Source organism: Amaranthus tricolor, chromosome 2 (assembly GCF_026212465.1).
Source record: "Amaranthus tricolor cultivar Red isolate AtriRed21 chromosome 2, ASM2621246v1, whole genome shotgun sequence".
NCBI lineage: Eukaryota > Viridiplantae > Streptophyta > Magnoliopsida > Caryophyllales > Amaranthaceae > Amaranthus > Amaranthus tricolor.
In genome coordinates, this window is record NC_080048.1 from 8,503,979 (window position 1) to 8,516,218 (window position 12,240).

Below are 12,240 nucleotides of genomic sequence, written 5' to 3' on the forward strand. Positions count from 1 at the left end.
ATATTTGTCATATTAGAGTTATTAATATTATTTATCTTTTAAGTTTATATTATATATTACGGTTGTAAGAAAAATTCAAATCGATTAATTGTATATTTTTATAATATTAACTTTTAATAATTTTTAGATTGCATATTTAAATGTATACATGATTAAATAATATATTGAATTACATAAAAAGTCAAATATAACAAATATAATGAAACAGAGGAAATAATATTATCATAAGCTCGATAATTATGAATTATCTTAGTGATTGAAGGCTTTTAATAAAAGTTTTATTGTCACTTCTACAAGAATATTGAAACTTTTAACTTATCCTCAAATAAAAAAATACTCCATTTGATTAGTGTCTTGGTTAGTTTTACACACTTGCTGATGCACTATTTCAGTCTTAAATGTCTCTAACTGTATTTAATTAAAATTATAAAAAGAAATATTAAGACGAATTAAACAAGATCTTATTTGACTATGTTTTAACTTACAGATTAACAATAAAATACAAATAAAGAGTTATTAGTAAATAGCGTCAAAAACAAATTAGGTATTTGATTAGAATAAGAGAGAATAATAAAGATAAAAATAATACTCAAAACTCAAAAGGTGTTAAAATATTACTTGTGAAACAATTTTACACGTTTGTGGTTGTGATTTATATAATGGTGATAGTTGAGTAGATACTCATGTTCTCATGGTCCATGGATAAATATAAAGGTGTGGTCTTGGTTTGATGCTCTATTTACTTGAGCTAGCCACATCCAAAGGAGGAGTCATGAAAGGTGACTTGTACATATCAATTTGCCTCTTTGTAAGGAAGCTTTTTCATAAAATTAGAAAAAATTTTCTCAATTTAATGCCACAATAAATAATCTCCACAATAAGTGTAGGCAAAAGTTATTACTCTAGGATGAGTGATAATGATTGCACTTGTAAATGCGTAATCAGAAACGTATTATAGAAACTAAGATTATCGATTTTAAATAAATAATAAAGTAACGCATGATAAAAATTAAAACTAAAATCAAAATGACAAAATTAAAAGATTCCAAAAATAAGTATAAATAAAAGTTTTGATACTTTTTAGAAAATCTAGTAAAGAAAGATATTATTTGTCAATTGAATTTGATCTTTCATGCAACTCCATAATCCCTAAATTGATTCAATGTCATTGTAGTTGGTACCACCGTTAACATCCCAACAAGAAAAAATTTAATCTTTGCAATGGATGATAATAGTCACATAAATTAGTTGGTCTAGAAGATTATGAGGGTGTTTGACCAGTTGATTTTGAACACACTGCTATAAGCAGCTTGTTCAAAAATAATTTATTCTTATCAATAAACTGTTTCAACCAGCTAATTCACCAAACACTAGCATTAATTGGTTAGAACACCCAACCCTCTATTGATATCAAAATACCCTACAATTTTATTTTATTTTTGTAATCTTGACTTGATTAGCTTTGGCAATTGACGCTTCGGCGATGAGTCATCAGTTATAATCTGATACGGTGTTTGCAACTTATAATGTTTCAACTATCAACACCTTTGACCTTTTCCTCCACTCTTCTTGGAGGGAAAGTAAGAGCTTCAATATAGATCATCAACAGTCACCAATTTACTCCCAAAACCATCCCTTCTTTGGTGAAGGTCATCTCGATTGGCCTTCAAGATAGGAATCATGATTCATGAACATCAATGCTAACGCCCATTAAAAAAAGTTACACATGATCAAATGATATCAAAACTCTACCACTATGGGCTATTAGTAGGACCGAGCAATATCATCTTGTCATCTGATGATCCGAAAATCTGAAGATTCTATTCGATATTCATTTTAAATCTTAGGATATTCAGTTTGAAAATTCATATAGGGGATACCAGTTTGAAAATTCAATTTCATACATGGATTCAAAATTTTGAATATCAAATAACAAATTTTTGATTTCAGATATCCAAATATCCAACATTTTTAATTGTCGAATATCCGCATATTATAAGTCCATTCGGATATCCGATATTCATAAGAATAAAATTATATTCAAAAAAATCATTTTTACTAAATTCAAATGTCAGATATTGAATATTTCGGATATCTGAACGTAATCTTTCAACTTATTCTTATTAGCGTTGGATATCGGATATTTCGGACATCCATTTCTTTTTTTGGATTTTGGATCCGGATATCCGAGTCGAATTGGATTTAATGTTCTATTCGACTACACGTTTTGGATTGAATATCCGATTACACTGACACCTATTTAATGAGAACCCAAGAGTGTAAAAAGGAGATGGTCATTTTGCCCAACTTGAAGATAAAAGCATAAGGGAGGCATAAAGCTGCTTTACAAAACTTTTGAAGATATGCTTCATCATGTGTTTGGAGAACAACACCTCAATATGCTCGTTTGGCAGGTGGTAAAAATTAATGTAATTTTGATTGAAAAATCTCTCAGCTACCTTAATGGTCATGCTCGTTCAACTTCAATCATCTTATTTTCTTCATAAAATTCATTTTAATACATTACCATTTGCAGAGGTGGTATTAAGTGGTAATAAAAATTTGTAAACAAAAAAATCTTTTTTTGATCAAAATTTCATCATCATAGAAATGACATTAAACTTTTGATGAAATTTCACATTATACTTATTACCACCATTTAGTACCACTAATCAAACGAGCATTAAAAACTTGTGTGGACTAAAATTGAAAAGGCGGGTTCTCATGGATTTTACCGAGCAAGGCAACAAAAACATCCTCAAGCATGTCTCAACAACCATTTCCACCACCACAATAACTCTCTCTAAAAGAATGGAAGTACAATGCCAAAATTTGATTGATTGAGCTTACGCAACTTGATCTAATTCTTTACAGAAACTATAATTTCCACTCTTAACATATTTTTATTTCCTAAGAAATAGAGAAGCACAAATAAAATACGTCAAAATTATATACAAACGTTTAGATAAAAATACAAAATTAAAAACTGAAATTAATGACATATTTGATAAACATCCAAGACTTAATCTTAGATACTCATCAATGGTGACGACTGACCTCCATGGCTCCAACTGCTTTGATGTAGATAATGACCCGGATTTACATTAAGAGCTAGGTCCGATCAATGTAGACAGACAAACCCAAAGTCCTCAATCCAATTTCGGCAGACTGTACAGAAACCCTGTCTGAAACTCGAGTTATGATCACCTAATCCGCATTATCGTATTTCTGCAGAAAATTATTTGATAGGGAAGGATCTAATATATGTACTCAAAGAGAAGAAGCTTGTCTTATAGAGAGGGTGCAGAGTGAAGTTGGGACAATAAGTGCAATTTGAACTCCTTGAGACATTAGCCTGATTGGTACACTCTACGTTTACCAAGCAGGGGTGAACCATTTTTGTCCGAACCATTAGTTTCCCATGGTCTTCATCCTGTCTATGCTCCAACTCGACTTGAGAAAACTTGAAGACTACGGGGTCTCAATGTTGAATCTCATGAAGACAAGCTTACGATAAGATCGATCAGAAAATTGGTTCAAGGTGCATAAGTGCAATCCGCAGCATCTCCCTGGCCTTCCTATCAGGTGTACACCCAACAGACTCCATTTTCTCGTATAGTTCGAGAACCTGGTTCAATGACATTATGAATCAATTCAACTGGAAAGACGAAATAACAAACTAGAAAAACTAATGCGATAATATATTCCCAAATGGCCGAAAGTGCCCAACCCTTAATCCAAGACGTAAGTGGTCAAAACCTTGTGGTAGTGAAGAAAATGTTGCCAACTTGCCTATGTTTAATACTACGTCTTGGTTTAATCTTTATATCGGAAACTTAATTTTCCTGCTGAAATGTCTCATCATCAGAGCAGTTAAACAAATGACAATTAATAAAATGTTCATCAAAAGTTCCATCAAAGGAAGTTGCACAAATATTACAATCAATAATTTCATCAAATAATGGCCTCATTAACAAGCACACCTTAGTGTACTTCTTCGCCCTGATGCAAGCTTTCATGAGAGTGGTGTACGTAACAACATCAGGACTAATCCCCTGCAAATGAAAAGGTTGAAAGTTAGTTGTGAGTTGTGACATTGTATTGGTAATGAGAACTTGTGCCTGACTTAGAAAAGAGATAAGCCAATGTATTTCCTTCAAAGCAAACTCCGGACTAGGATGTGGCCTTACACTTTCTATAATATGATGGTATATAGAGAGTGCCTCGAGATGTCTTCCAGCAATGCCAAATGCATTGATCAAGATATTGAGCATAATAACATTAGGTTCAATACCTTCGGCTTCCATGATTTGAAGAACTTTCACAGTCTCTTCACATAATCCCTAAACCAAAATAGTGCCAAAGCATTAATCGTAAAATATATGGTGTAGGCGACATTAGCCAAAATAGAGAGGGGGAGGGGGTTTATTAAGTAATAAAACACTGAGACTGAGGAAAACAAAAACCGCCAGCATAAAAAACCTGGAATGGGAAAAAGCCATTGGAATAGAACCCCTAGAAATTGGTCACTCAAATAAAACATGAGTGAACTATGCAGAAAATACCAATATCGGCCTAAGCGGTATCTTATTTTAATTTGTATATATATGACACTTTTCCAATGAATTTTACGTCAAAGAGGTGCGCTTTTGGATAACATTGCAGGTGTTAAATTTCATACAATAGTTGCTACTAGAGAAAAAGATGGTTCTGGAAGTCCTAGCAATTCTTGAATCAAAGATGTGTTTGCAACAAGATAACATTGCATGGTCATATTTGTGAACACCTTCACTTTTGGTGTTATGCTGTACTGGACATAGAACACATTCGACTGACTTACTGGACTTAACAACTCAATTTCAAGAGCTTCACATGCTTTAGTAGAAAGTGGTCGTGTTCTGGTACTTTGTCTTCTTGGCAGTAGATCTGACGACGTATCTTTACCTTTGGTAGTGAATCCCAAAGCAATAGAACTCACTGGAAACTCCTTAGTATCAAAACATCCTAAGTTTTAAGCATCAAAAGGAACCTTGGGCAAGTTTAAATCAATAAATTTTGGCTATGGAAAATTTGCTTTATCCCATAGAACATCATTTTTTTCCATCATAGCTTTCATAGCAGTAATAATTATATCTTTAATCTTAAACTTAATCTTTATCTTGTTGTATCTGGTGAGCCTAAGTCGTAAAAAGCTCCTTAGTATTGGAACATCCTAAGTTGTAAGCATCAAAAGGAAACTTGGATAAGTTTAAGTCAATAAATTTCGGTTCTTCACATAAATTTTCTTTATTCCACAAAACATTATTTTTCCCCATCATAACTTTTAGAGTAGCAATAATCACATCTTTAATCTTAAACTTATTCTTTATTTTGTTAGTTGTTGCGAGTGAGCCTGAAACATAAGTCATCTCCCCCTTAACACTATTGGTATCAACTATATCGAATTTGAAATGATTTAAACCAGCCTTTTCAAAAGGAATTTTAGGTCGATAAGCATTCGAATTGAGTGTCGTGAGATCTTCCTATTCCTTTTTCATCGCTACAACTTTCATTAGAAAAAAGTCCTTGGTTGGAATATATGCTTTAGTGAAAATTGTAGCGATAGGAAAGGAACAAAAAGATCTCACGACATTCAACTTAAATCCTCATTGACCTAAAATTCTTTCTGGAAAAGCTTGTTTAAATCATTTAATGTTAAATGTAGTTGCTGCTCTGAGAGCTATAATGGAAAAAAATGATGTTAGAAAAAACCAAAATTTATTGACTTAAACTTGCCTCAGGTTCCTTCTTATGCTTAAAACTTAGGATATTCTGATACTAAGGAGTTTCCTGTAAGTTTTGTTGCTTTGAGGCCCATTATTAAGAGTAAAGATATGTCATCAGATCAATTACCAAGAATACAAAGCACCAAAAGACGGCCACTTTCTATCAAAGCGCGTGAAACTCTTGAAAATGAGTTGTTAAGTCTAATAAGGCACGCTCGAAAACATTCTATGTCCAATACAACACAAGATCAAAAGCGAAAGCGTTCACAATGACGACCACGCAATGTTATCATGTTTCAAACACAATTATGATTTGAGAATTGCTAGACCTTTTAGAAACATTTTTTTCGCTAGCAGCAACTATTATGTGAAATTTAGCACTTGCAAGTTGCAATGTTATCCAAAATGGCAACTCTTTGACGTAAAATTCATTGGAAGTGTTATATATACAAATTAAAGTAAATAGCATTTAGGTCAAAATTGGTGTGGTATGCCCATGGTGTTGTAATGTACTTTCATGCATAGTACACTCCTATACTTTATTTGAGTGACCTATTTCTAAGGGACTCTGTTTCAATGGCTTTTTTCCTTTGCGAGGTTTTTTATGTAGACATTCTTTGCTTTCCTCGGTTTCAGTGTTTTAATACTTGATAAAAACTTTCCAATTTTCAAAAAAAAAGAAAGGGGAGCATCTAAACTCACATTTGGGACAAATTTGTCCAAGTGACAAAATCACACTATATAAAGCACTCCCACCGGATCAGTTAGGGAACATGATTATCATTTATCAAGAAAAATTCAATTTCATGACGAAAGTACGCTAATTAAAGCTATCTCACACATACTAGATCTTCAACAAATTTAAACATTGGCAATGAAGTTCCAACCCTCAATCATCAACCATCCTCTCAAGTCATTCAAGGAGAGCAAGACCTAGTCAAGCCATCATTCGTCCAAGATAAAACATTTGCAAGCAAAAAATTTTCCATCAATTACAGCCACAAAGAAGATGCAGCACATTCACGTTAAAAGGCCACCAAAAAAACTAATGTTGGGCAATGGAACTTGCTTGCACAGCCACGAAGAAAAAATCAATCAAGATTGAATCTTGATTGCAGAAATAGGTATGGAAAAAGAAGTGAATGTTTTTGTTAAGAGGGCACAACAGTATGTTAAAGAAATATGTAGCAGCAGTAAGGTATGTTGAAGAAGGCACATATCAGCTTCTTTTCTTGATATATGCAACAACAGGTGAAAAAAAAAGGCAGGATCATTTTCCACAAAAAAAAAAAATCTGAAATGTGAACCAGATATGCGTAGCAGCCACATATTTTATAGTTTATAGTTGCTGTTTCTATTTATGTGAAGAATAAACGTTGAAGAATAAAACGCACTATTAAGGTTTGCCGGTTGGGTTTTATATTTATTGAAGAGCCTATATGTGAATTAGGTTCTCGAAGGAAAAACAAAGGCCCTGACCCATGAACAGAATCTCAAGAAAAATATAAAGCAAGATCTTCTTTTAATCTGATACCAAATTCATGTGGTAGCAATCCTATAATGAGATATGCGTGAGAAGTAGGATGAAGTTGCTTTGTAAAACAGAGAGTGGGAAAGAACTCATGATTGAATATGATAAAACCAATATCCCAAAAAAGTAATGTGCAGATTGCTTCATTGCTTGGAGCAATAATTGAAGAAGAGAGATGAATGTCGAAAAGTAGTACTCTTGAAGAACCAAAAAAGTCCGTGAATGAGATGTATTGCACAGCCTGTGATACTCTTAAATCAAAGTCGGCCACTCAATCCAGATCCCATGTGAACTAGAAAATTCTGAATTTGTGTTTTTGAAAACTGAAGGTTACAACTCATCCTCTAAATATTTGAACTTGAGAAATACAATTACAAGTCAAAATGTCCTCTATTACGGGCATACTCCCTCAATCACTATTCACTCACCATGTCGACTATACATAACATGAACAACGGCTTAAAAATTAACATGGAAAGCCATTTTCAAATACTATAACTCACAACCATGAGAAAAGAGAAGTTATTATAAGAAACTGAAGGGAAGTTTTAACGGAAATATACATGGTCTCCACTCGAATACATAATTAGTCTTTAAGTACCTAACTATTATACTCTATGAATTCTCTTTTGTTAAATCTGCCAATTCTGACTAGAAAGACAGTACCATGTAAAATCAACAGAATATCTTGAAAGCCTATTTTTATCCTACGTATTGTGATAGTCCCCATACTAAAAGTTAAATCATTTGATTGTGTAAGTTGTTTTCATTTAATAGTGTTAGTTTTCCTATTTTCATTTCCATTTCGACTCATGTCTACTAACATGCTCTCAACAACCTTCAACTTCTCCATCTTTTGCGAACACATAATTTCCTACATTGTCAAATAAAATCAGAATTTCAAGCTATTTAACCACTCCCATTTTAAAAGACCAACATGAAAACCTTAGAAACAAATAACATAACATAGTTAGGTTGAGGAGATATCACATTATCCAGAAGCAACAATGAACAAGAAAAACACAGCAATTCATCCCAACAGCGCAGCAACAAGACAATGTACCATGCGTAAGTTTACACATAAAACCTTTATATTACCTAGACTCTTATACCCATCCAATTCGGATAGTGTCCATACTGTCCAAATGTTTGATTTGCTATTTTATGAAAAAATTTCAATATTGTGAACCAAAATTGAAGTGTCCAAGAGTCATGCCCATGTTCGAGTGTCAAGGGTCCAACACAGATGCTTGAGGTAAAGTGAAGAGTCCGGGTAACAAAACATAACACAAGAAGTTGTACCTGTTGGGCATAAGCATTAGCCATAGCGGAATATACATTTGCTGACATCTCAACACCTTCTGCTTTTAGGGCAGAAATACAATCTTCTGCACCCTGAAATTTCCCATACTGCCCATATATGTCAACAAGAACAGCATACACTGCTCCATTCTTTTTGTTACCCCTGTATTTCATATTCTCAAAATTTTCCTTCAATAAATCCCACTTTCCACGATCTCCTAACTGACTGATCAAGATATTAAAAATCTTAGGATCAGGATTCATTCCCTGATCCTGCATTTCAGTAAACAAATCAAGAGCCTTCGTATAATCTCCCGCCTTACAGTGCCACTTGATCAAACAATTCCATGTCACTATGTCAGGCATTATCCCTTCTCCACGCATTTTCCCATAAACTTCCATGGCTTCGTCTAACTCACCATATTTCCCAAATGTATCAATAATACTATTATATATCCGTCTATCCATCGCTACGCCCATCTCACTTATCTCCCGAACAATTTCCATTGCCTTCTTCCACATCCCGTTGTCTCTATAAAGTTCAATCACTCTACTATATACAAACGAATTCAACCGATAACCCTTCTTCTTCATATCCCCGATAATTGCCCATGTATCACTTAACCTCCTAGAACTAACATAATAATCCAAAAAAATCTCAAATGTATCTTGACTTTTACAGATACCCAGTTCTTCCATAACCCTTAAAGTTCTATTAGCAAGTTCATACAACCCTTTTCTCAAAAACCCTCTAATCAAAACATTAAAAATCCTAACATTAGGTCTCAATCCAAAATAAATCATTTCTTGGAACATCATTTCAGCCTCTAGGGTTCTACCAACACTTCCCAATGCCTCAATCAAACAATAATAGCAATATAAATTAGGGTAAATACCCAATGCTTGCATTTCTGATATACTTAACATAGCCTTATCAACACATCCTTCTATACAATAATTTCTAATTTTCTCACTGTACAACTGTAATGATAATTCTTTTCCAACTGGGTATTTCATAAATGGCTTGCTAACATTACTGCGGAGGTTACCCCAGAATTTCTCTGTACCAATATTATAAATATATAGGCGAGAACAAGTATAAATGTTTGATTTGTTTGTCTTGTAAGGAAAATAAGGATTAATTGAAGATACGAGAAAAGATAAAGGATACGTGGTGGAGATAGACGGAGCTATCGAGAAGGCAGTGCTGCAATTGAGGTCCATTTTCAAGAAGAACTCGATCGGGACATCAAATTTCTGCACATTTTTATCGACGATCGCAACTCGCAACCAAGCGTATCCTAAAGGCTTGAAAATTATCTCATCGTCTACTCTTCCTTATAAATATGTCCCTCGGTTCCTGTTTTGCGATTCCCGAAAATTAGAAAAAATTATTTTTTATAAGCGTTAAAAAATATAAAAAATATATTTAAGCCCAATTCATTCAAGATTATTTTTAATATCTACTAACATTATTCTTAATGTTTACTTACCATGTTCTTAATGTCTACTTTTAATATCTTAAATGTCCAGTTACATTATTCTTAATACTTACTTGTCATATTTTAAAAAGGTAAATTCTACATGGTAGCATCTAATTTTCATGAAACGCTAGTGGTAGTACTTTTGTAAGATTTTTCCATATGGTAGCATCCAATTTATGTACTATCTAACTGCCATAGTATTTTCCGTTAAATTCTTGTTAATTTCTGTTTTATTTATTATTTTGTAAGATTTTTCTACATGATAGCATCCAATTTTTGCTTTCAAATGTTTAATTGACCATTTTAACGTTTAATTCACCGATTAATTTATCAACGCCCTTAAATGTAGTAACAATTTTATTTTCATTCAAATTATTGACATTATAAATTTCAAAAGGTGCATTACAAACACTAATAAATAATTCAAAAGGCGCATTTTATAAACTCAAAAAGTGCATTTCATAAGTTCAAAAGGTGCATTCCAAGCACTAATACATATCTACGTAATCTTTATAACATTTAAGGGCATTGATAAATTAATCGGTGAATTAAACGTTAAAATGGTGAATTAAATATTTGAGAGCAAAAACTACATGTTACCATGTGGACAAATCTTACAAAATGATAAATTAAACGGAAATTAACAAGAATTTAATGGAAAATGCTACGACAGTTAGATAGTGTATAAACTAGATGCTACCATGTGGAAAAATCTTACAAAAGTGCTATCACTGGCGTTTCATAAATTTAAAAAAAAATATGATGAACCAACCTAATTAGTCTCACAAGAATTTATAAAGATTACAATTATTAAATAAATATTTGATGTTATATTAAAGTTAGTGGAAAAAATATAGAAATTATACGCATTAATAAAATATAAAAATTACAATGAAGAAGTTTAATTATGTCTAAAATGTGTGATATAAATAAAAAAATTCTTTTAGAAACAATAAATATAATGACTTAAAATAAAAAATGAAAACATCAAATGAGAACAAAAGGAAGTTAAGCAGTTGGTCTCTCAGAGAGATGTCTCTTAGGTGCAGTCCATTAAAGCTTAACTAAACAAAAGAATAATAATGAGTTTACCCAATTATGGATAGTCTCCTAATAACCGTCTCTTACAACGATTTATGAAAAGTAATTTGTTATTGGAAAATAAGATAAAATAAAATATAAGTGATAGTAAATATAAGAGGTTAAATTGAGAGATAATAAATATATGAATGAAATTAAAAATAAAGGAGTGAGACTATTATGAAATAAGGAAAATGTGCAAATTGAATGCGAGATATTAAATTAGAAACTATTGCATTTTTATAGGGATAGTAGTATATAAACTCGTGTAATGCACGTTATTAGTATGAAATATATATAAATATAATTTTAAAGAATCTAGTCAATATCTATTATCGTAATTAAATTTCTTCAATACATGACTTTTTAAAGCAATAATTAAATACTATTTTTGTACTTAATTATTAATTGAATATATAATTTTTTATTCAATCAAATATATCAAATTCTAGGTTAGATATATAGAATTATTGTAATAAATTATACAAATATTTTTCCTAATTTAGCTCCAAATTTAAAAAATTAGATTCCAAATAAGATAAATATTATCATGTAATTAGCTATTATCCACTAAAATAATTTTATTTGTCATAACTCCCCTAAAGATACATCTGTTATTTTCCAATATTTTTATTCGTATGTATGAAATTTATTGAATACATGATTTTTCATTCAATCAAATATATCAAATTCTAGGTTAGGTATACTTTTTCAAATTTAGCTCCAAATTCAAAAAATTAAATTTCAAATAAAGTAAATATTATCATGTAATCAACTAACATTCACTAAAATAATTTCATTTGTCATGACTCATGACTCCCCTAAAGATGACATCTGTTATTTTCCTATATTTTTATTAGTGTGTATGATGATATGATGTATAATTATATAAATGATTTAACTAATTTAGCTTAATTTTTTTAAAAAAAATCAGATTTTAAAAAAGATAAATATTGTCATGTAATCAACTATCATCCACTAAAATAATTTCATTTTTCATGGCTCCCAAAAGATTACATTTGTTATTTTTCAATATTTTTTATTAGTATGTAACTATATATGGTATGATATGATGTAT

General features: G+C 31.6%; 1 protein-coding gene across 2 annotated transcripts; it reads right to left on the reverse strand.

Moving 5' to 3' along the window:
• Window positions 1-2,818: 2,818 nt before the first annotated feature.
• On the reverse strand, window positions 2,819-9,928 carry LOC130806174 (pentatricopeptide repeat-containing protein CRP1, chloroplastic-like). Of its 2 annotated transcripts, XM_057671128.1 has the most exons (4): window positions 8,599-9,924; window positions 4,191-4,343; window positions 3,984-4,055; window positions 2,819-3,628 (listed from the first exon to the last, which is right to left on the reverse strand). In XM_057671128.1, exons 1-4 carry the CDS (start codon window positions 9,820-9,822, stop codon window positions 3,524-3,526), a joined length of 1,554 nt encoding a protein of 517 aa, XP_057527111.1. In that variant the 5' UTR covers window positions 9,823-9,924; the 3' UTR covers window positions 2,819-3,523. The 2 variants fall into 2 exon arrangements, with proteins under 2 accessions (XP_057527111.1, XP_057527112.1); XM_057671129.1 differs by lacking the exons at window positions 2,819-3,628; window positions 3,984-4,055 and having other exon boundaries at window positions 4,214-4,343; window positions 8,395-9,928.
• Window positions 9,929-12,240: the final 2,312 nt, after the last annotated feature.